The 23,939-nt window shown below is 43.1% G+C and overlaps 4 protein-coding genes across 6 annotated transcripts in view; 2 read left to right on the top strand and 2 right to left on the bottom strand.

The window, feature by feature from the left end:
* Positions 1-53: 53 nt before the first annotated feature.
* mtrf1l (mitochondrial translational release factor 1-like) lies at positions 54-2,759 on the bottom strand. The gene is made up of 8 exons (XM_076160259.1): positions 1,945-2,759; positions 1,762-1,841; positions 1,564-1,668; positions 1,383-1,461; positions 1,118-1,281; positions 919-1,036; positions 699-835; positions 54-598 (listed from the first exon to the last, which is right to left on the bottom strand). The coding sequence occupies exons 1-8, from the start codon at positions 2,336-2,338 to the stop codon at positions 386-388; spliced, it is 1,290 nt and encodes a 429-aa protein (XP_076016374.1). The 5' UTR covers positions 2,339-2,759; the 3' UTR covers positions 54-385.
* Positions 2,760-4,368: 1,609 nt separating this feature from the next.
* Positions 4,369-7,497, top strand: fbxo5 (F-box protein 5). The gene is made up of 6 exons (XM_076160376.1): positions 4,369-4,477; positions 5,119-5,719; positions 5,834-6,004; positions 6,284-6,374; positions 6,489-6,704; positions 6,819-7,497. Exons 2-6 carry the CDS (start codon positions 5,160-5,162, stop codon positions 7,071-7,073), a joined length of 1,293 nt encoding a protein of 430 aa, XP_076016491.1. The 5' UTR covers positions 4,369-4,477; positions 5,119-5,159; the 3' UTR covers positions 7,074-7,497.
* Positions 7,498-13,572: 6,075 nt separating this feature from the next.
* Positions 13,573-16,465, bottom strand: vip (vasoactive intestinal peptide). The gene is made up of 6 exons (XM_076160397.1): positions 16,309-16,465; positions 15,702-15,806; positions 15,254-15,358; positions 14,570-14,695; positions 13,902-14,007; positions 13,573-13,672 (listed from the first exon to the last, which is right to left on the bottom strand). Coding segments are annotated over exons 1-6 (453 nt in total). The 5' UTR covers positions 16,311-16,465; the 3' UTR covers positions 13,573-13,663.
* A 6,272-nt stretch (positions 16,466-22,737) lies between these two features.
* anapc1 (anaphase promoting complex subunit 1) overlaps positions 22,738-23,939 on the top strand; it is a 41,858-nt gene continuing 40,656 nt past the window's right edge. For all 3 annotated transcript variants that reach the window (XM_076160415.1, XM_076160414.1, XM_076160416.1), the window contains exons 1-2: positions 22,738-22,930; positions 23,586-23,825. In XM_076160415.1, the coding sequence (XP_076016530.1) occupies positions 23,610-23,825 (216 nt within the window). In that variant the 5' untranslated portion in view covers positions 22,738-22,930; positions 23,586-23,609. The remainder of the gene's footprint in view (positions 22,931-23,585; positions 23,826-23,939) is intronic.

Genomic DNA, 23,939 nt, shown 5'->3' with positions numbered 1-23,939 from the left:
AGGTCATCAGAAAACTACAAGACTGAATCCTTAACACGCTGCTTTATAATATCAAACACTTTAATGAGGAACTTTGACTGGAATGTTCTGTGCCTGAAACTATAGAATTTATAATTTAGACATTTATTTATTTTCCACCTTAATCTCGTTCCAACTCAGCACAAACACAAAACAAACATTCTATTATGGCCGTCCAGATAATCCTCCACATCTGATGACAATTTTGTTCCTGTTTTGGTGGTTTTATATACACAGCCTCTGTCACACTAAACTTTAACTGTTGCTCACTATCTTGTCTGCCACACTGATTTACTATGTAAACCTGGTAGCAGCACCAGGAGCAGTAAGTATTCAGTCTTCAGTGTGAGGATCCAGAGAGCCACATTCAGGCGGCCTCATTGTTGTGTTCTCCCAGCAGCTCCATGAGAGTCTCCTGGTTGGAGAAGTCCTGTAGGCAGCAGTTGATCTCCTCCAGCAGATCTTCTCCCAGCAGGAAGCTCCTGACGTCGTGCACCGTCGTTCCAATCCGGTGGTCCGTAATCCGGTCCTGGGGGAAGTTGTACGTCCGGATCTTCTCCGATCGGCCTTTGGTGCCGACCTGTAGAAGAAAATGGGTAATAGAGTGAATATGTGTTGAGGAGATTTGATTAAATACACAGTATGTGGTTGTTCTTCTTTCTGTGACTTTAAAGGCGCACCTGTATTTTCCTCTGGTTGTAACGTTTGCTCATCTCCTCCTCCAGCTTCATGCTGTAGAGTTTTGCCCTCAGAGCCTTCATGGCCTTCTCCTTGTTCTTTATCTGGGAGCGTTCCTGCTGACACTCCGCAACCACGCCTATAAACATGCAGGACTTTATTATTTAGAGACCATCCCTGTCATCATTCCATAACATTCAGCTGAACCTTTAACAGCTTCACCTGTAGGCAGATGGACGATCCTGACTGCACTGTCTGTGGTGTTGACATGTTGGCCTCCAGCTCCACTCGCCCTCATGGTGTCTATCCTCAGGTCCTTAGTGTGTATGGTGAATGAGATCTAACAGGAACACGCCAGCATGTATGAGTACAATCCAAATGAACAGTGAATGAGAGGAAGGTCACGGCTGCAGAGTCGTACCTCAGTGGGCTGAGGCAGCACAGCCACCGTCATGGTGCTGGTGTGTGTGCGGCCCTGTTTCTCTGTTTTGGGAACTCTCTGGACCCGATGGACGCCCGCTTCAAACTTCATCCTCTTGTAGCTCTGAGGTCCACTGATGCTGGCTGAGGCGTGACGCAATCCACCTGAGAGACCACAGAGCAACAAGGAGCAATAACTGACATGGTATCTGCATGTAGTGATACTGAGAGTGTGTGTGTGTGTGTGTGTGTGTGTCTCCACTGACCTATCTCACTGGTCATGTGCTCTAACACATCAAAGGTCCAGCCGTGGTGCTGAGCGAAGCCCTGGTACATGTCAAACACCTTCAGACAGGAGGAGAAGGTTCATGTTAGCAGATAGATTCATGACTGTGTTTCAATTTATACAAACATCTTAATCCTAAAATAATCAAACTTTCTCCAAACCTGGTCGGTGAACAACATGGCCTCCTGACCCCCGATCCCAGCGGTGACCTCAAGGACCAGGTCATTCAGGTCTGCTTCCTCCTCAGGGATCAACAGACCCAGGATCTGATTGAGTTGATGGACAGAGGGATGAAATGACAGCAGACAGCATCTCCTTCTCTTCTCTTTGATACTTCTATGTGACAGCAGCATGTGTACCTCTTGTCTGAGGGAGTGAATCTCTCCCATGCAGGACTCTCGCTCCTCCTCTGCCAGCTCTCGCAGGGCTGCATCTTCATCTGCGAGGAGAAATGAAGGAGTAAGTATAGATAGTATATAGGATTTAATTGGAATGGATTTGAAGTCCATGCATGGGTTTCATTCCATCACAGCTGGTCCCACCTTCCAGCAGGGCCTCTGTTTCAGTGATCTCTTTGTGTTTGCTGTCCATCTGTCTGATGCTCTGGACCAGGGGACCCAGCAGAGACACTCTGATCCTCTTGGCCCTCAGCTCGTCTTCGTCTCTGTGCTCCTCCATCGCACAGGTGTTGACTGCCTTCAGACATTCATCGTACTCATTCTCCATCTTCTTTAGGTAGTCTTGCAGAGAACTCCTGGCAAAAAGTTCATCCACCGATAGCAACCTAGCAACCATCAAGGATGTGCCAGTGTGTAAAGCTCTGAGACCGGGTCGGTTTGCATGCTGGCGGAATGACTTATGACAACAAAGCGTGGACAGACTGAACACACAGCCCTTTCCCCTGGGGAGGAGATTGACAGCTCTTCTATAAGCCATTACAGAAGCAGATGTGGTTGGAAGATTCAGTGAATGGAAGCACAAACACACACAGTTGAACTATTGTGGTGTTACGTTTTCCAAAATTGTATTGTTTTTTTGATTCTACTCATTTAACACACATCGATACGCTGGCACACACCACGCGCTGTCGAAAACACTAAAGGTCAACAGCTAACTTGTGGTGATTTGCTACATTTCGTGCTACAAAACACAATAACATTGTAAAGGTTACCAACAAGGCAATGGTTACGAGAAAAAAATTAACATAGAAGGAAAAATACGTTAGCGATAACACTGATGTGACTACAACGAATCTGTTTTCCGCCGCAAAAACTCTTAAAACGAATATATGAGGTTATAATCCACACAGTTCTGAATCCACTGCTTATTTACCACACTGCAGATGAGCGCAGACATGTTGAATATAACGCACATGCGCTTTGAAGGACTTCCTTGTTGGCGTATTAGTTATTACTGCCCTCTACAGGACAGAAGGAGGATTACACTACCTCAAGATTTGGACATTTAATTTACAGTTCTGCTTACAGGATCTTAATGTCTGTCAACAAATGGTGAGATAATGATGGCAAATAACTCTCTTCATTATGAATTATAATGATAAATTATTTAATGTATGTTTCTTATTATATTCATATATACATGGGATATATTTGTTTGTATTATTATACTGTATGTTTGCTGTATAATGTTCAATGCAGAGTTTCAAGTACTTAGCCAAAGTTTCAAAACAAAATAATCAATAAACTAGATCTTGGATAGAAATAGGCCTTTTTCTTTGCAGTACCAAAGGATACACTACATTTTCTCTCCCGCTTCCCTTCCAGATGACTTTGCAGTATTATCATCTTTTACATACAGGTCAGGATAGAGACTGCAGAGAGTTCTAAAAGAAAAGATCCTCTGTAGGTTTTCAATGTACCATGATTGCTATTGAAATTACATTGTGTACAGCTGCATGCATTCTTACGAGCCATCAGGATAAACATTGCATTTGCATTTCCCCCACTATACAAACCTTTTAACTCACAGCATTCCTGACACACACACAAACGACTTCACACTTACTCCGGCTCTGCCCGTCTGTCTGTATCGCCCTGACCCTGCAAAGCGCCACAGCACAAACTTTGGTTCAGCACAGTTTCAGCACAGTCAAAGCTCCTGGTCCAATTACAAACATAACTCTAAGAATACAGCCTACCCAAATCACAACAACAACAATACATACATGTATTACAGCTACGTGAAAAGTCAACTAGACTAGAACTACTATCTACAGACTTCACTAAACAAAACAGCTCCCCTCCCCCTGTCAGGTTTCAGTGAAAGCCATTTCACACATTCCATGTTGGGTTTTGACCCTAGTCGTGTTGTTAGCGGCCGCTCTTTGAACAACCAAATGCTTTCCAAGTGCCTCTCCGCACTGGGGAGAGCTTAGAACTCTGAATCATTTAACTCTCTATAAACCCATCTATGTGTCGGCAGCAGCAGCTTTTGTTTTGAGGTGTTGAGTCGTGCAGTAGTACAGTGATGTTTCAATGATAGATATGAATAGATAGATAAGATGAAATTGTTTTGTCGTAGCAGCATTACAGGTAACAGTAAAAACACAGTTGTAACTAAAAACACAACATATAAATAAATGTGCAGGTTCCCCATGAGAAACTTTCATTATTTAAAGATATTCACTCATAAAACCCTCAGTCTTTGTGCTTTCGGGAGCATTGCACTATTGACAACATGAACGTAATTACATAATTTCATTTCAGTTTATTTCAGTTTCAAATTTGGCGCTAAAGTGCTGTAGTAAGATCACCATTCGCCTCGTATCTGGAGGGGAAAATCAGCGGGATCACGTCAAAATTACGTCAGAACGTCATCACGTCACGGTATCAATAGCCGCGCTCCCATTGGCCTAACGTTTAAAGAACCAGCCCGCCTGCGCTCTGATTGGCTCACGCGTTGCTGCGCGCGGATTTGAAATCAGGCGGATAACTGCCTGGCGGAGTTTTCAAACCCATTTAATGTCGCAGGAGCAGCAGTTCGCGAGGAGGAAGAAACGCGGAAAAACAGGATAGAAACGGGAATTTAGGAGAAAACGACAACACTGAAGTCAAGGTGAGGCTCTCTTTAGTTACGTTTGATATTTTATCTGATATTGCAACAACGTTGGCGAGGATACTGCTAAGCTACACAACACAGTGCGCGTGTATTCTCGATAATTCTAAATTTGAACCAGCTGACATAATATTTTTAAATTCGCGCTTTTACATTGTTCACTTAGTATATATCCTTTAATTTAAAAGCGAAGACAGAAGAACTCGAAGTGCCTCAGCACACGTACATGCTACGTTGAGTTCCGACTGTTTGTCACAAAACGCGCAAAATGGAGGCAAGTCACCCGGAATGTTTGTAACATTGACATAGTATTCTAGGGCAGGTCGCGACATAAGGGATATGCTGTTCAAGTGACACAATCTGTTTCACATATTAAGACTTTGATGCACAAACGGAAGTCGGTCTGGGTCTCTCCACGTTAACCAGCTATAGTTCCGCCAAATGTAGATCGCGCCAAAACCGACTTTTGTTCGAAAAAACATTTTATTTGCGTTTGCATAGTAATATATGAGCCACGGATTCGTTTACTATGTTTAGGGAATCACAAGTGGTCATGCTGATGTAAGAAGGAGGCAGTTAGCATGTGAGCTGTGAGCCACCATGGAGGCCTCAGAGTTTAACGTCACTGCTTCTCTCTACAGAATAAACTCCAGTGTGTGTGTCTGGTCGTGAGAAAGTCATCATGAAATGTAAAAGCTACGACGCTGCCAGGGGCCACAACATGGAGAAGATCCCTCCTGCCCCCATAGCTGGAGCTCCTGCTGAGGGCAAGCTGCTTTACCCCCAAGTCTCACCGTTGAAACAGCCCCCCACCATCAAGCCCCTTTTCCCCGCAGCATGTGTGTCCACGCCGCCGTGCTACCTGAACAGAAACACCCGAGCCGCCCACAACAAGGAGAACAGCAACAGGCTAGAGCACGAGAGGAGCCTGGACTTTGAGGACAGTGGCTACCTGTCTTTGCAGAGCAGCCCCGCCTGTCATCAGCGTGTGGACGCCACTCCGGGTCACTCTCCCTCTAAAAGTGTAGGGAGGACACAGGCCAACCGCCCTGCCATTCTAGGGTCGACCTCCACCACCCCTGTGTCACGCCCAGAGGGGAGAGCGGTGAAGTATTCGCTGTCGTCAACCCCGGCCAGCCAACACCATGAGGAGATCAACCACCACGAGCTCAACCTGCCCGTTCTCAACTTCCAGCGGGCTGTGTGTGAGGAGCTGGCCAAAGGTTACCAGAGGACAAAGAGGTACGAGTGCAGTAGAACATGAGGAGTGAAACCAGAACACCAGAACCGAGTCTTTCTTTTTGTCTGAGTGAACCTGCAGGCTTTGGTCTAATCAAAGTTGTTTTCTGTCCTCAGGTATGACTGGAGCGTCGTCACAAAGCTGGCGGACGATTACACTTTAGATCGAGTGATTGGACGGAAGATGGGCCTTGAACATGTCGACGTTTTTTCCTCGTTGTTGTCCAGGAACATGAGAGGCATCCTGGCCCAGATCCTGGCCCTGCTGGGAGACTTGGACCTCATCAGGTAAACACCCGAGCACACGTGTTTCAGTTGTGATTGTAAAGAGATACAGGGAGGGAGTTTCACATGTCACACACCTAGAGGCTGCTGGAGACAAACAGGAAAGTCGAGTTCTATCCAGAGCGACTGCTGTTTCCCACACAGGGCTGATCATTTGTAGCCATGTGATAATAATCCTACTTGGCACTAAAATGATAACCTGAGACCAGAATCAAGCCGTACTCCTCTTCTGTAGCGTCTTTCCTGCTGTATTTACACGTGTCCTTCCTTCTCCTCTCACAGCTGCAAGAAAGTGAGTAGAACGTGGAGGAAGATCATCTGTGAGGATAAAGCGGCTCTGAGCAGATGTCAGCAAGCAGAGCAGGCACTCAGGGTGAGAAAACACACATTCATGCTCAAATCCCCCCATATGTTACTTTACGTGCTGGCCTTGTGTTGCATCACGTACCTGAGACCGCAGACTGAGTGACCTTGTTTCCCTCTTCAGGAGTCAGGAAGCTCCCAGGCCCGGAATCGGCTCAGCCTGACCAGAGACGTGGCCGTGTCCAGGGTGATCCTGTCCTGTATGCAGACGCTGGCCTCCCCCACCTCATCATCATCATCATCACCATCCTCCCCCTCCTCCACACCAGCCTGCAGGATCGCCTCTCAGAAGAAGAAAGCTCTCAACTCTCAAAATTCACGTTTCAACGAATATGTTGAGGTGAGTGCGGCCTTTCTGTGTCTGCGTGCAATGTGGGGTGAATACCAGACCAAAGGAAACATCAGCAGCTCTGCATCAGTCCGTCTCTAACCTGTCTCTGCTTTTCCTGTCCAGGCCGCCAGTCACCTGAAGCAGCACGAGTCTCTGTGTCCCTGCAAGCGCTGCGGCTCTCCCGCCACACACTCTGTGGAGGCCCAGAGAGCGACGTGCACGCGTGCCAGCTGCCACTTCGACTTCTGCACCCTCTGCCGAGAGTCGTTCCACGGCTCGTCCCCGTGCAGGGTGGTCCACGCACACTTCCGTACCTCCAAGACCACGCCCATTTTACCGGGGACCGCTCGCAGCAAGAGGAACGTAAGACGCCTGTGAGTCAAATAGTTTTATCAAAGTTTTAATCTGAGGCATTTTCACTGGTGCTGCTCGTCCTTCTCCGGCCCCAATTGGCGACGGAGGGACATTTTTCATGTAGTTCAGCGTGGAGACGGCTGCTGCTTTGTTACTGCACCACTGAATACTTCATCGTTCCTCCACCAAAAAGAACAAATGGACCAAAGCACTTGAGGAGGAACAAAAATACGACTGGGACAATCAACCTGGAGATGTGATCCGGCTCGCTGTCGTCGTCTGTGAGCGACGAACAGATTTGATGCCAAAAAGAGACGGTGCAGACTGAGACACTTTAAGAGTTTTAATTTTGTTTTTAAAATGAAATCTATTGTATTGCAATTTTATATCGTGTGTTTTTTCTCAAGTTTACATTGAATAAATGTCGATCCTGAAGAGGTCTGTAAATGTTCAGAATGAATGTATTTCGTGTAAATACTTAAATGTTTTCTAAACTTTAATCTGTGTTTGTCGTCTTTACTGCCTTCACTGGAGAATAACGTCTGTGACAAACTCTGCCTCAGTTCAGCCACTTCTGCTGCCGCTGGTCAAAGAGGCTGGTGCTTCCAAGCAGGAAGTCAAAGATCCTCAGGTGAAGGATGGTTGTCCAAGTTTTGTCCAAGCAGGACTTAGATAAAACTTGGACAACCATCCTTCACCTGAGGATCTTTGTAAAGTAATATTTCAACAGAAAGTTGACTATACTACAATCTTGAGTTTTGCCTTCCTAAAACTCTCTTAATGCGTTTTACTGATGTCCATGACAGGTGTAGTCTTTACAAACTGGAAACAATCAACAAATCAATCAGTGGAGTCTGTGTGAATCAGACTGATTGATTTTTATTTATTTTTTGTTCTCAAGCAGCTAGTCGGACATTTTAGGTGGTGATGATTTGTTTCTTCCACTAGGGGGCAGCATTGTTTACCTTACAGCTATTCAGTGCGGGACAAATGGCAGCTGAGATACAGAAACTTTACATTTCTTAAACTTAATGTCTTAAATATAATCCTGCATTACGTTTGTAGTTTTGGCTGCACAGCGCAGCGATGGAAGACGAAGCACTTTAAAGAAAGAACATGGTGCCTGTTCCTCATTTTACTCACCCTTAGAAATGGCCATTGGCTGCATACACACTCACACACTCACTGTGACCCTGTCCTGATTATCCACAGTGCTTGACAGTGGCATTCATAGTGAGGTCTTGTAATCTGTTGATGTCCAAGTCTGCAGTGGAGTTTGCTGCTAATTGCTGGGTGATTCCTCACACCTCTGATTATCATCATCCACCTGCCAGCTAAAGTGTTTCTCCACCTCAGCACAGCCACCGCCAGAGAAAATGGGGACATGAAGAGACAGGCTCATGTACCTGAATGCTGCTTAGAGTAGAAAGTAATCAACTGCTGGTGGGAATACATACACAATGCATCCTATGGCACATTCAGGCCGTATGATTCCATTCAAACTGGTAGTGTTGATGGTCACAAAAAGTATCCTGCTTCCTGTTTGATGGATCTGCTGCTCTTCTTTTTCCTGTTTTCCCTCAGAATGCGCTTGTTTGATTCAAACGTCACTGGTTCAGCAGCGTTACGAGGACACAAATAGCACGTCTGACATTAGATGTTACCTCTGACATTTGCAGGCCGACCCACTTGTCTCCCTCTCTCTCTCACTCTGCGGTTGCCGTGCACGAGTTGTTGTGATGACAGAGCAGTCGGCATGGCGTCAGCACACACGGCAACACTTATTGGAGGATTGATTCTGATGTTTTTCTTGGAGTTATTGTTGATAAATATATGTTTGATGATTCAAACTAATTAAAACTTTGTCCCAGATTTCCCTAAATGAGTTTAGTTAAGTCTCTCTTCTGGTCTTAGGAGGCTGTAGATGAAGCAGCTGAGGTGCGGATGCTGTTTTGTTTAGACTCCATGACATCAGAGCAGGTAGCATCTGTTTGCATCTCACAAGGTAACCGCTCATTTCAACAGTCTTCTATAGAACAACAGGCATTCATCTCACTTCAACACACATTAACAACATGTGTTCAAGCGCACAGCCAAGTACTGAGGAAGAGGATGTGTCTTAGAGCTGCACATGTACTCTAATGTTAACAATAACTTGACTGAGGGATTTTGATGATGTGCCGGATCAGGTGATGTCGCTCTGTTGAATGCTGATGAATCTGTGGCGTGGGCTTTCACTTCATCTGGGACTCGGGGTCGTTTGTCTGCCTGATTTATTGATCCCCGGTCACCTGCTGCTAATTGTAAAAGTCATTAGAGCTTGCTGCCACGTCTCATTGTGTGTGTGTGTGTGTGTGTGTGGGGAAGGAGGTGTCTTTATCAAACAGGTGTTTAAACAGGTGCTGTTGCGCAAAGATGATTCATACACAGGGCGCAGGATCGAAGCCAAACCCTCCTGAGATGAAGCAGCGTTCAGACATTTGGAGGTAATTTCTTGTCCAATCTGTCAGGATGATTTATTAAAATGTATTTTGACGATCAAACGCACATTTACAAAGTTACTTTACCAAATGAAAGATGTTTCCTCCCTGATTAAATATTCTGTACACAAATAAGAAGGAAAGTTAACTTTGTTACCTGCCAGATACCAAAGATTGAGGTGTTTGCTGCTCCTTGTACACAAATCTATGTTTTATAACGTGTGTGTGTGTGGAATTGCAGAAATGTTAAGTTGTGTGTCTCTTAATTTGAGGTGTTTCCTATCTTAACCCTTTGATGAATTTTGACTTTTTTGTATAGATAACAAGATTCCAGCCCCAGGATAAGAGGCTGGGTATGGCAGAGCAACATCCAGGTCACGTGAGCGAAAGAGCGTGTGTGTGTGCGCGCTTCTCTGGTTGATGAGCCTGATCTGCAGTGACTTCCAAGCGTCAGTCATGTTTATGTCATCGGTTCAAATCCCTGAAATGGCGCCGACACTCAAACACCAGGAAGCAGGAGGTGAATAGAAACACACGCAACAAGACAACACTGTTCTGTATCTGTAGCTTTGTTTGACATGATTCTGCTTAGAACTTGCTGTAGAATTGAAAACATGTACACACACACACACTGTACTTGGCGTTTAAAGGTTGCAGGCCTCTCGTCTATTTTTACCCAGTTGGCCCATTAAGATCAGCAGTGATGAGAGTTAATGAGTGAAGCCTCTCCACAAGGCAGGCAGTAATCATATATCACCCACTCTATATCAGAGAGTGGACAAAAACACACACACACACACACACACACACATTTATACACTGTATAGCCAGACTTACTACTTACAGAAAAACACACATCTTCTCTAAATTAAATGTACAGACAGAAAAACACACAAGTACATAATAACAATAAAGTACAGCCTGATATGTGTTTGAAAATAAACACATGTGGGATTCATGCAACATCTGGTACACACACACACACACAAACACACTCATCATAATGGACCTGCAGCTTCCCAGAATGTTTACGAACCATACAGAGAATACTTACTGCCTTACTTACAAAGGCAGGAACTCAACTCTTTCCACGTTATGTTACGATAAACAAAAATATTATGATTGTTTTCCCTGAACTTTTGTATTTAACCCAAATAAGTCAGTAGCCTGTGGAAGCATGTTGTGAGTTGATTAGTTCTAATAATGCAATGGCGGGCTGATTTGGGGTTTCGACCCCTGCAGCTCTTTGTCTGTGACATTTATGAGTCAAATATCTGCCGCTAGTTTAACTCCTGTAAACAAACTGAGTCACCACAGAAACAAGACATGAAGATGTTTTATTGCGGTGAGCCTTCAAGCGATGTGTTGACAGCCCGGGATTTATGATGAGGATGTTCAGATGAAAATGTAATGATTAATGTTAATTAAGTGTGACGCTGTGCAGCCTTTGACTTGGACCATTTACTTTTTCCTTCTTCCTTCCTTCATTTAACCAACAGTGGGCAGCAGCAGTAACACCTTTGCCCTCTCTGATCTTCTTTCAAAGTAATTTTTGTTTGAGTTTTCTGAGTTCAGTCCCTGTAACTGGGACTTGTGCTACTCATGCAGTGATTCTTTGGTTCACTCCAATAAAAACATCAGTGACAAATGATAAATTGTGTCGCATGGCTGGAAATAAGTGACGGAAAAGGCAGAAAATACAAAAACAAAAAGGCTCAGTCATCATTGTGTCACAGCAGAGCAGCAGAGAGACTTTAAATCAATATATATCATATTTAATATCAATTTGTGTGGTTATGTAAGGTCAGTGGTCACATGAGGTTTCATACTACATGAATAAGGAACTATAAGCCACAAGGTTGTAAACAGAAGAACATAGCAGTCTGTCCATTTGCACTTTGATGTTGTAACTCACACCTGGTTTGGTGCGAAATCTACTAATGATCCGAACACAACAAACACGATGGGAAACAGAAAAGTGTGTGGAAGCCCCATCACACATCTGACCATGCAGCTGTCCATTAGAGGCAACTATTGTGTGCTCTCCTACACCAAAACTGTGACATTTGGTCCAGTTCCGACAATGCATTGATTCTGATGGCTAAATGAATTGATCCTAAGGTCGTATGGTGTTGATCAGTCACCATTGTATCCTGTATATGTATACACACTTGTTTGCACATTTGTCGGTATTGAGTATATAAGTAATTTTATTTTATAAAAAGAGGAATTGTAGTAGGAGTTGAAATACTTCAGAATGTGGAGTCGTGATATTGTGTCAGGCCACCTTACCTTTGACCTTGTGACCGTAGGCAAAGTTGTTATAGATTTGACCATAACGTCAAATTAATCACAGGCAGTGTTTTGAAATGTAAACTGTGTATTCCTCAGTCTGGACGACAGCTTGGTGAAAACGCTCAGAGCTTGGTGTGAGATACAACAGATCTCACTAACTCATTTTTTGTGTTTGTAGTTGGTTGTCAGTTTATTCCTTAGCATCATCGAGGAATCCACAGTCTTTGGCAGCATTTAACGAACAAATTGATCACTATCTGTACAAGCCTGCATTTGGTATCAATAATTAGTTCCAATGCATGGAGCTGAATGGAATGACCCTGACTAAGCCCTGATTTGTATGTTTCAGTATTTGTGCCCTGTCCTGTGTGTGTGTGTGTGTGTGTGTGTGTGTGTGTGTGTGTGTGTGTGTGTGTGTGTGTGTGTGTGTGTGCGCGTGTGCGTACGTATATATGCTTCTATATGCTTTAAACTGAATGATTCACCCCTGATGACATCACTCCTCAGCCACAGCTCCATGTAATCCAGGCTGCTGGAGCACTGTCGCTGTCCGTGGTGCTGAATTCCTCTCTCACCACCCTCACCAGGCTCTTGTTCCAGCTGCTGTGACACAATTCCACAGCAATTCTTTAACGTAAACTAAACTAAGATGCTGTAACGTGAGAGTGCGGCTCATGCCAGGAATTCACAAATATTGATGAGACTTTGACTATTGATTAGCCTGTGTGGTCTTTTACTGAAGAGTTTTAATTTGCCAGTTTTGTCTTAATATGCTTTTCAGAGACACTAGAATGAGATTTTGGGGCAAACTCTCAAACAGTTTTTAAAGGAAAACTGTCCAGATTTATATTTTATGATACTTCATGTCTTTGTATTCAATTCTAAAGGTAGCTCTTTACGTGACATTGTGCAGTTTAAACAAACAGCCAGACAAAACGACTCAGTTTTGAAAAATAAACCAACATCTTTTATTTGGTGATTGGTGTACATCACTATATGCTCTAAAGGCAGGTCTATGCACAGTTATAACTTCCTTGCTCTACATATTGAGTAGTATAAAGTGATTATATGCATCTGTGTCCATTTGAAATGTGTTCTTCCTCTTCTCTCTCCCGTGTCTGTTGCTCTTCTTTGTCTGGTATGATCACGTTTGATGTCTCCAACAACAAATCAAGTAGTTATTTATTGGGATACTCTAAAGTTAATGGGCCAGTAACCATAATGTTTGTATTTTCATATATTTTAACACAAGACAACAGTCGTTCCAGTGAAACGTCATGGATCTCTCAATAAATTGAAATTTCAAGTAATTAATTTCACTGAAAGTTGACAGATTTGGGTCCTTAGGCTCCATATAGAAAATCAATAGGGAAGTTACTCCATTGAAAGGTCATATCAATTCAATGAAATTTGATAGGATATGTTATTAAAAATTTACGTGAAAGTGGTTCTATTAGAAGCATTTTGAATAACGGAAAAAATTCCAAGTAAATGACCTCAGTGTAATTTGTATTCTCAGGTATTTCCATCTATTTGTTTTGTTTGTGTTCGCTGTTCCAAGTAGCCATCTGCAAAAGCCCATAGATCAAACTGCATGAGGACACAAGTCTTGCTCAGTGCTGCCCACAGAATGTTTGGGCCAGAATCTTTAGCGGTACGTATATACAGTGTAAACATGTACTATGCGGATGGATAGATAGACGACCACAGAACACGTCATTGTCGGTTGATTTGGTCTTAGGATATCCTTTGTTGTAATATCGTGTTGGTTCTTTTTTTTTTGTTATGGGTGGTTTCATGATGGCGACTTGAGGTATTCACAGGAACACTGGCCTCACCTCAAAGTGGCTGCAGAAGACAAGGAAAGGAAGGAAGGAAGAGGGAACAAGTGAGGTGAGGGCGTCTACAGGATCATCTCTGTCTCTCTCTCTCTCTCTTTCTCTTTCTCTCTCTCTCTCTCTCTCTCTCTCTCTCTCTCTCACTCACTCACTCACTCACTCACTCACTCTCTCTCTCTCTCTCTGTCTCTCACTCACTCACTCGCGCTCTCTCTCTCTCTCTCTCTGTGTTTATTTACCAGTTGAAAGTTGTTGATAAGATGATCTACATTTATGTCATCGTAGCTCTCCTGGAAAGTACTGGGGTCGTTCCTGGACTCCTCGCTGGCTCCAGTGTCTTCTAGGCTGTTTGTTTGTTTGTGTTTGTATGAGGGAAAGCTGTTAGTAAGGGATTGTTTCATTCCAAAACTTTTTATCTACAGTACAAAACAAGAAATTCCAAGTCAATGTCAAAGTGACTACAATGGCCTTTTTGTCACAATTAAGCTTCCGAACTGTTATCATGAGCTCTACGATTTTGTTGAATGACTGAACTGTTACATTACTACACATAACTTACGCCTGATGGAACAAGTGAGCCACTCCCTCAATCAAGATGTAAATCATGCAGGTATCGAATACTCATTTTGTTTTCGATCAAGTCCTAGTTTCAAGAGATTCTGTTCTAAATATTTATCCTTGATGTAATGTATAATTTGCCTTCATCCCTGTTACTTGCTTGTCCCATTTAACTAAATTTGTATTACTCCATTAGCTGCCAAGATAGTAGTAGTGGTGCATCAAAATCAAAACCTTTGAGCGAGGTGACAGATTCTATGTTGTCATGTAATTACTCTGTGTTTCTCAGTGGATGTTGCCCAGACAAACTCACATCGCAGCAAAGAAGGAGAGAATGACTGCTGCTTACCTTCTCTTTCCTGTTAAAACTGAATTCAGGTACTTCTTGACGGCCATCTGTTTGCGGAAGCGGCTGTAGTTGTCTGTGAAAATGGCGTCTGAGTGGCGCTTCACTGGCTCCTCCATCAGCTCATCACTGGACAGAGAGAGAAAACAAAACAAGAATCAGAGGAATGAAGGTACTGAGAGCTCTCTCTCTCTCTCTCTCTCTCTCTCTCTCTCTCTCTCTCTCTCTCTCTCTCCCTCTCCCTCTCCCTTTCTCTCTCTCTCTCTCTCCCTCTCTCTCTCTCTCTCTCCCCCCCCCCCCCCTTCTGGCTGTATGACATGTAAGGAAGCAATAATGCCATAAATCAACCTTTAAAAACGTTTAGTCAATTAAACAATGCATCATCAAGCAAGTCAAGTCTTATTAGTACAGATGCTGTTGGGTCCTTTGCTGTTAAAACCCCAAGAAGTTCACTCCACACCACATGATGTTATACAAACATCATGTTATACATAATGTCAATCATAACAAATAACTGGAAAACTTTTTTGTGTAGTAGAGTATGACGATTATTTGCTATTGTTATTTGAGCATTTATGTATATGACAAGATTTGATTGACAGATTTCATTTGCCACAATTCTATTGAATTCTATAGTAAACAAGCTCTCTCTCTCTCTCCCCTTCTCTCCCCGCGGTGCCTTCTCACCTGACCCGCTTGCCGATCAGAGACTCGAGGTACCTCCGCGCCGAGAGTTGGCCCAGCAGTTTGCTGTACCCGCTGGTGAACAGACCGTCTGCGTGTCTCGTGGGTCTGTCAAGGGTCGCACACATCATCACAGGACTGTTATGCAACATCCAGGTTAGATTTACTCCGTTTAAATACAAATACAAGCCGAATGAATAGGGAATAAAAAGCATGGCGTTCTTTTTTGTTTTCCAAATGTATAAGAAAATATTACTCCACTGAAGCTCAGAACGATCACATTTTTAAGACATAAACACTCTAGGCGAGAGATGACCAAAACTTCCTTAAGATTTACTTGTTGCTTTGTAATAAAATAACATGAAACAGAGTCCAGACAGTGCCAATCTCTCTCTTATTGCTTACTCCCTTATTCCTTTTTTTTAAAGGAAGAATAAGTGTTTCCTCTCACCTCATGGATGTGTACGGCAGACTCAGCGTCCTAGAGTATAACACACTGCACAGAGCTATAAGGAGGAGCAGCTGGGGGCCGGTACGCGGGGACATCGCTGTACACCTGCAAACACACACCAACATATGGGTAAATCACGGAGTGCATTGCGCAAACATGAGAAAGTGCAAACCCAGTACAGATTGACCGCTTTACTCAGAACCCACTGCCACGCATGGCGCGCAATATCTGTGCAACAAAAAGTGTTTTATTGCTTTTGAAGAAAAACAAATAGTAATATTTGGTCTTAGGGAGCAGTTTGGATTTTGATCTCTTACAAATCTATTGTTTGACGCTAGATTTGATGGAGAAAAGCAAGTTAATACTGCAGAATCAGATGTAATTACGCACGGCGCGGAGACTGGAGAGGGCGAACAGAGGACCACCGTGTCAAAGTCCGCCTCACTTCCACATATACGCATGTGTATATCAACGACTAACTATTAAACTACTACTAATTAAGATAAAAACAAGAAAGTATCATCGGACACTGTCAATGTTCAAAGCACGACCGACAAGCGTGATAAGCGAAGAGAATCAAGCTTCAGAGAGCAAAAACAAATCTTACATGTGCTCAAGAGAAATTGATCAGCCTTGTGCGCTCCAAAGATCCGCTGCTCCTGGTCTTGGTCCTGCTCCTGCTCGTGGTCTTGGTCTTGGTCTTGGTCCTGCTCCTGGTCCTGTGCTGAGCTGAGCTGCTGCTGTATCTCCACTGCGCTGCTCCGGTGCCTCCTGACTCTCTGTCCGCCTGCAGCTCCGCTCTCGTTTTATACATCTCAACATTTCTCATGGAGCAGGAGTAGAGATCAGATTCGATCAAGGAGCTGAGACGTCAGTAACTCTCTGCTTCCGTCACTGCTCTCGCTCATTGTCCAAACCTAACAGGCCTGTGGTCAAATTAGTGGGGAGTTTTTTTTCCTTTTCTTCTACTTAATTGTGGGATGAACTAATTTATGCGCCCTGATCTGACGCTGTTGACTCACTCTGCTCATGTTCCTTGTGCTCCTCTACCTTCACTGTGTCGCCATGGACCTGAGCTAAAGCAGGAAGGGAGGAATTAGAAATTGGTAAAGATATGGAACTTGAAAGCATTGATAAGATTTGAGCATTTCCAGACCAGAAGAAGAAGATTTCTGACGTTAACATCTAAATCTAACATTTTATTAACAATCACCAATCCAACTTTATTTCCTATTTTGAAGAGATAATTTTGAGCCACATCATCTCTATGACTTCTACAAAATAAATACTTCTCAATAGCATCAAACATCAAAAAATAAATGATAGAAATTGAAGAACAGTTGATCAGTATGAATTATTTATTATTATTATTATTATTAGATGTTTTTATATGAAAGTAAGAAAACCATCTGATGAGCAAAACCTAATCATGGGCCAACTTCAGTCCATGAAAGTTTATCATACAAATACATGTTTGAACAGTGATTGATAGATGCGTTTCCAGCAATATTGAAGCCAAAGAATAACAGAAATGTTGTGTTTTACAGTTGTGTTTCACATCTATAGCCCACTGTGAGAATGACACAGACAGGTATGTCAACATGTCCTTTCTGTCTGCTATAGTATCCAGTCAGGCACAGCAGGTTTATCAGAATCCCACTGCAGCCAGCTGAGTGGAGCTGACGATGGAGCTGAAGTCTGAATAAGATCACAACAGATAAATGCAATTAAAAGCCACTGTGTTTTGTTTCAGGATGTGTTGTGTGCGGGGATGAGGTGTTTCAGAGCGCCTGATGAGTCTGATACGCTCCGCTGGAATGGCAGTGAATTAACCGTGACGTCAGCCGGCGCCTCATCGATCCAACAATCCTCCCATCTATCCATCTCTCCACCTATCCATCTCTTCATCTCTCCATCTAAATGAGTGTGAACTCATACTGCCGATGAGAATCATGATTGGCTTGTATTTGACTTAAACACAAACAGAAATGCAGAGAGACAGCAGGGAAAGAGAGGCTGTGGAGCTTCAAATGAAAACAGAAAAGAGAGGAAATGAGATAGATTTTTGTTGGAAGTAGATTGATAGATTGCATTAAACTAGAGGCTTGTAGCAGTACTGTGCTGTGGTCTGCTGGGGGAGCAGCAGCGGTGCCAGAAGGAGGAATAAAGTCATCAATACAGCAAGCAGGGGTCTGTCATTGGCCCCAACCTGAAGGAGAGGAGGTCACTGAGCAAACTGCTCTCTGTCATTGACGACCCAGCAGCCTCTCCCCTCCCCTCCCCTCCCCTCCCCTCCCTGACACACTGGACAGACAGAGGAGCTCGTTTTCTAACAGACTCATTTGGTTCTGTTGTGGCCACGAACGTCACAAGAAATCATCCCTGCCTTTCACCATCAGACTCTACAACAGCTCATCTATCTATCTATCTATCTATCTATCTATCTATCTATCTATCTATCTATCTATCTATCTAAATCAAAGAAATTCAATTATATTCAGTCCCTCAGTTTTTTTGGCATTTTATAACTCCTTATAAAAACGGGAAAACTTTTACTAAAACCATCAATCTTGGACGTATTAGACCAAATGGAGAAATGATAAATAAGACCAATTTGACAAACAGATATTTATCATTGTGAAAGGACATTTTCATTATCCCCTTCATTATACTGGCAATGGACAATGTAGCTTGATAAGATCTGACGTTTAAAGCAAAATAAAGTATAAACTAAAGAGAATAGCACATTTTATAGTATTGCATTTGCTTCATCATGGGGCACTTATACAGTAATTAACAGCGACTTTGTGTGAAATGTACTCAAAGTGAGAAAATGTCTTATCTACATCTCAGTTTTGTGTTTCCGCTGTAGATACAGATAAACATCACTGCTTTCAGTCGTTTCTCCTTTATCCATCATCTGCGTTTACTGGACCTACTTATTGTTCATCAGTGTAGGTTATAGTCATTTCTTATTGTGAAACATCGACTTGACATTTGATGTGGACGCGACACAAAGTGACATGATTCTTCAAAAGGACCCTGGATGGTAAAGATATCATTTAATTATACTGTAGAGAATAAATACCAGGGACCCTCCTTTGATTTTTCACGAGATAATGCAAAACAATTTCCCAAAGCCTGCATTCATTTTGATTAATTCTCTCCTTATAGGGAAAATGTTTGAGGGCCTCTGTTCTTACACAACCTGTCCTGTAATAAGGGCCGGTGATGGAGTGTAAGAGCACCGCAACCTTTCAAGACGGACGAGAAGAGGTCAGACCTTTTCGCGTGCATTGCTGGTCGTGTGATTTAATGACCATCATGGGATCAACCTCTCCGGCCTCCTCAGGTCTTCAATATCTGCTCGCAGCCAGCAGCCCCCCCTACCCCCTCTCCCCCCCCTCTCCCATAGCCTCACCCCTCAGTCCTCCCCAACAACAACCATGATGGCACCATCTGAGCCTTAATGCGATCAGTCCACAGAGAAACTGGATTATGGAGAAGTCTAAGGGAGAAGGAGCTGGACTAATTGACAGCGGTGATTGGAGACAGATCCCTGCAGGAAGAGGAAGCTGATGGAGGAAACATTTGCGTTATTATGTTGATGTTGACGGAATGTACGGAGGAAAACGTTCCTATAGACAAACAGCAACGAATGAACAGGAATTTTGGTACTTACACAGCTGTTAGAAGACCACTACTTCTACTATTACAAACACTTCTGTTCAAACTCTCAGCACTACTAAAACTGATGCTACAGTCCAACTGTAACAACAACAACATCTACTGCTAGTGCTGCATTTACTACTAGTATTAATTCAGTTTGAAGGTCATCGAAGACTTTCACATACAAAATGGTCACCGAAGACATTCAAACAGGTGGAGGAAAGAAAGATAAGATCAGTTTTTTGGACGTCACCCCTGTGCACGCTCCCCCTCCCTCCAGCATGTGTAATGAAGGGAATCCCCTGGCTTGCCGAGTGGCTCCTGTGCACCACATTATCCAATTAACAAACCACAGAGTGACGACTCTGATGGCAGATTACGACTGGCAGCGTGACTGAGCTCTCACTGGGTATGTGTGTGTGCGTGTGTGACAGAGGACAGAGGAATGACAATATCAAGAATGATGATGAAATTGACAGGATGTAGGAAAAGTGATTTAAAAATATGTTAAAGTGATAGTTTGGATATTTACACAGAGCTTAGTTTTCATTCTTAGATCGGTGATATTTTCAGAGCTTGTATCAAGTTGATGGTACATTCCTCTTTGAAATGCAGTACCTTTCATTACATCACTCAGTTGAAGCAGATGTGTGTGACAGTGGATGTCCGTCTGGTTGTCATGTAAACACGTAATCATAGTACTTCAGAGATGAAGACAGATAGATGTGTGTCATGTTATGAAAAACCTCTTCCCCTCAATGGTGGGTAAGTGACCAACAACCTAAACGTTTGTGTGTAATCTTTACACTCATCACAGGTGCCAGCGTCTGACAGTCTCCCATGGGGGACGTGGCCTCTCTTCCTGGCTGTGTATGGACCCAGTTGTGTTCGCTGTTGGATTACCATCCAGAACCAAAGGAGATTAGATGTATGAATTACAGCTAAACTCCCTTGATGGCTAATCCTGGTCCAGTGCACCAGGAAACTGACAACATGCAACACTGGAGACACAAGATAAGCACTCCAGGTAGAAACTTTAGAAATAAGTATCAGTGCAGATTACACAGTGTGAATAGCAATCAAGCATATAGGAGACATACTTCACCAATTTATTATTATTATTTTACAGATTAATTCCTTCCTCCTATATGTGTGCCCATCTTCTCACACACTGGATGGTCTGGTCGATCTTCTCTTGCTCTCTTACTATTGCTGTTGTCCCCCACCATCCATCAGATTCTTTGAGGGTCAGCTTTCCTATTATTTTTCTCTGCTGATTTTCTCCTGTTGTCTGCTTTCATCTTCCCTCCAGGTTCCCTAACTTCTCCCTTTGGCTTGCTCCTCATCTCATGATCCAACAGCTCAGGCACCTTCTACTGTCCCCCACCACGGCCACCACAGGGATTGGAACCCAGGTATTCAGGTTATTAGACTCCTTGTGTGTTAACCTAGAAATAATTCACTTAAACCATATTCAGCCAATGCATTTAACATTACTGGGCTTTTTGTAGAAAAGTGTTTGCCTTACTTCTTAATTGTGGGATGTGAATGCTTGGATATATTTATTTCTGTTGCTCTGTCATGCACGCACACACACTCCCACTCACACACGCAAGCATACTCGTCAGCCCACATTGTCCCTGGGGCTTTCTTTAATGGAGGCCTTGTTTTTGGTGTCCAGCCTCATGTACAGATCAATTAGACCACCAGAACTCTTCATTGCATCCTGAATTAACTAAATACATAATACGTTTGGCCGGCATTCAGCCCCAGAGCAGACATTATGTACAGCAATGTCATCTAGAGATTTTAATTATAGCAACACACTCATACAAACACACACACAACTCATACACACAGTCCAATTTACATCATTAGCTCTCATTAACCGACAAAATCCTACCCACGATGCACTGGGGTCCGGCTGTCATCAGGACCAATAAGATTACGTAGCTCTCTCTCTCCGGGAAAACAACGTAATCTGACATTGGGAGTTGGAGCCTTAGATGCTAAATACATTAAAAGAGCGCCCATCTATCTACATTAATATGATTTTTTGGTTCAAGCCTGCAGATGGAAATTTTCTTACGCAGAAAAAAAAGCAGCTGTTTAATCTCATCTCCGTAGAAAATCAAAATCAGAGAAATACCTTTGCCAGGTTACGACCCAGGTGGGACCCTAGCTGATGCCTTATCCATTAGGGATAGGAACAAATCTGGCACTCATGTTCGAGTCGATCGGATCACTTCACTCCGACTTTCACACCGATTCCTGGTAAAGACGGGTTTTATGGAACTGTTCCACGTTTTCACCTTATTAACCAATCACATTTTTTACTATCGCCTGCCGACCCCTGGCACCTGGAACCTTCTGTGACGAATACCAAACAATTATATGAGGTGTTGCAGGTAAAAACCAATGAAAATTAGCCCTTCAATGAACTTCTACATACCATCATGGAATTGACTTGAATTGTTGGTCTCTGTTGTAGATTTTAGTGAAGTCTCAGATACTGTTTGCTTCTAAAATAATATTTCTATTCCATTATTCATTGGCATGTGAACTCACACTGAATGTAGACAGCACACACTACCCAGGGACATCCACTGATATTGTCTGAGTGTTAACTCACTCAGGTAATATTATGTAGTTGTGCTCCATCCATCATATCTATCAGCCCCCACATATAGATATCATTTTTCATTACCACATTTTGTTAAATTAGATTTTCAGATATACAAAAAGACAACTAAGGTACCAGGAAAATATGTTTAAAGCTAACTTACAGGAACAGGACTTTCAAACGACATTAACTTGAAGCGTTGATGTTGAAATATTAGTTGAAGTCTGGGCTAAAAAAACCTCTACTTTAAAGCTTAAGTCGTTGTTATATTATATTAATATAAACCCTACAATGCGATGTATGTTAACAACTCTTTCTTGAGTCTGAATCTTAGACACACTCCACCACTTCCATGAGCAAATATCAATTTAGTTACTCTTAATTGGTGTGGCAATGCTTTTCTCACGATCTCAACGATTTATTCAATTTCCTTTCGTAGTTAAAAAAGTAATTAAGCACAAATACAAAGCACCAATGATGACTGGACCGCTATGATGGATCCCTCCTTGGAAAATGTTTTTTATAATTAAGTATGCGTTCATTTGGCGTTTATTTATCCTGAGACTGAAGCATATTATGAAAAGAAAATGAAAAAGTGATAGATATAGAATATATATGTTTTTTGAAAATTAGATGGACGACTGTGATGTAACACCGGGAATTTTTCCTTCACCAGGGTGAACGTGAGCGCCTCCATTACCTCTTCCTCCTCAGCATCCCTGCCCGCCTCCTCGTTGTCGATTGGCTCGCACAGAGAGGAAGAGGATGTCGGGACAGTGAAGATGTCCGCGCACATTTGAAACGCTGTCGCAGACAAATGCTCTCTTCCGTCCTCTACCTCGGCTTGTTTTTATGTTGGCGCCGGTGACTCAAACACGTCTCACCCACAGCAGAGACCAGGACTCCGCCACAAGAGCCGGACTATTCCTTTTAGCAGGTTAGCGGCGCGAACTCAAGCTAACGTTAGCTAGCGTGCTACATGGAGTCAGCGTGAGCCACGTTACTGAATGGGTGTTTAGCCTTAGCATGCTAAAGCGGAACAGCACTTTGAGATAGCTAGTCTCCCACTGCCACACCGGCTAAACGTCACCTAAAACAAACGCGTTTTAACATTCTATATAACATTACATGTCAGATTCAAGGGTTTAGTTTTGGTAATTTTGAGTTGGGTGCTGGTAACTGCTAGCTGCTGCATATAATTAAGAAGTTAAGAAACTTCAGGCGAGATATCGATAATTGTTGTTAGCTGAGTGCTTTGAATGATATGTCAAGTGGCGTGTAAACAAAAGCAAAAGGCACAATACATGTAAACATAACCAATATAAGTGTTAATATCACAGTAGCGTTATGGAAATGGTGAAACGAACTTCTTCATTTCTTACTCGGTGACTTTGTTATTGTAGTAGCTTTCGTCCAGATTGTGCTGTAAACTTGTTACCATTCATCCTCTCTAATGGGGCATTCAGCCTCCTCGTTGTTGTTGTTGTTGTTGTTATTATTATGGCTTTAGTAAGGATTGTTACACTCATACTTAATCAGTCATTTGCAGTGTAAACATTTATTTCCCCTCTATCTCTCCTCTGCCTTCCCAGAAATAATGCTGATATTTGGGACCCATGTCGGAAGTCGTGTATGAAGAGACAGCAACGATGATCGCCTCAGGGGAATTGCAGTCTTTTGTCCCGTTTGGCCGCGAGCACTGCAGGAATCATCCCAATGCCTTCAACCTGCAGCTCAGAGAGCTCCAGCCGGCCTCTGAGCTCTGGCTGTCAGACGGTGCAGCCGGCCTGGTGGGGTCCCTGCAGGAAGTCAGTCTGCAGGAGAGAGAGCGGGTGAGAGGCCATGATGTTACACACAACTTCATACTGTTACCAATGTAGCTACAGATCTATTAGAATTGTTATTTCTTCTATACTACTATCAAGAACGAAGCCAAGCCCTCTTTC

Source organism: Genypterus blacodes, unplaced genomic scaffold (genome assembly GCF_046128005.1).
Source record: "Genypterus blacodes isolate CSIRO-AG114 ecotype Tasmania unplaced genomic scaffold, CSIRO-AGI_Gbla_v1 ptg000105l_1, whole genome shotgun sequence".
Lineage (NCBI taxonomy): Eukaryota > Metazoa > Chordata > Actinopteri > Ophidiiformes > Ophidiidae > Genypterus > Genypterus blacodes.
Note: the sequence above shows the minus strand (reverse complement) of the source record. Positions and strands in the feature narration are given on the sequence as shown.

What these genes read in the sequence shown, in the direction of transcription:
- mtrf1l (XM_076160259.1), bottom strand. Translation starts at nt 2,338, where the DNA reads ATGGCTTATAGAAGAGCTGTCAATCTCCTCCCCAGGGGAAAGGGCTGT. An exon ending in AACAGAGGCCCTGCTGGAAG is followed by an intron (nt 1,842 to 1,944) that starts GTGGGACCAGCT and finishes TTCTCCTCGCAG; the next exon opens with ATGAAGATGCAGCCCTGCGA. An exon ending in TTCACTCCCTCAGACAAGAG is followed by an intron (nt 1,669 to 1,761) that starts GTACACATGCTG and finishes CAACTCAATCAG; the next exon opens with ATCCTGGGTCTGTTGATCCC.
- vip (XM_076160397.1), bottom strand. An exon ending in CTGCCGTACACATCCATGAG is followed by an intron (nt 15,359 to 15,701) that starts GTGAGAGGAAAC and finishes GACCCTTGACAG; the next exon opens with ACCCACGAGACACGCAGACG. An exon ending in GTTTTAACAGGAAAGAGAAG is followed by an intron (nt 14,008 to 14,569) that starts GTAAGCAGCAGT and finishes ACAAACAAACAG; the next exon opens with CCTAGAAGACACTGGAGCCA.
- fbxo5 (XM_076160376.1), top strand. Translation starts at nt 5,160, where the DNA reads ATGAAATGTAAAAGCTACGACGCTGCCAGGGGCCACAACATGGAGAAG. An exon ending in GGAGACTTGGACCTCATCAG is followed by an intron (nt 6,005 to 6,283) that starts GTAAACACCCGA and finishes CTCCTCTCACAG; the next exon opens with CTGCAAGAAAGTGAGTAGAA. An exon ending in AAGCAGAGCAGGCACTCAGG is followed by an intron (nt 6,375 to 6,488) that starts GTGAGAAAACAC and finishes TTCCCTCTTCAG; the next exon opens with GAGTCAGGAAGCTCCCAGGC.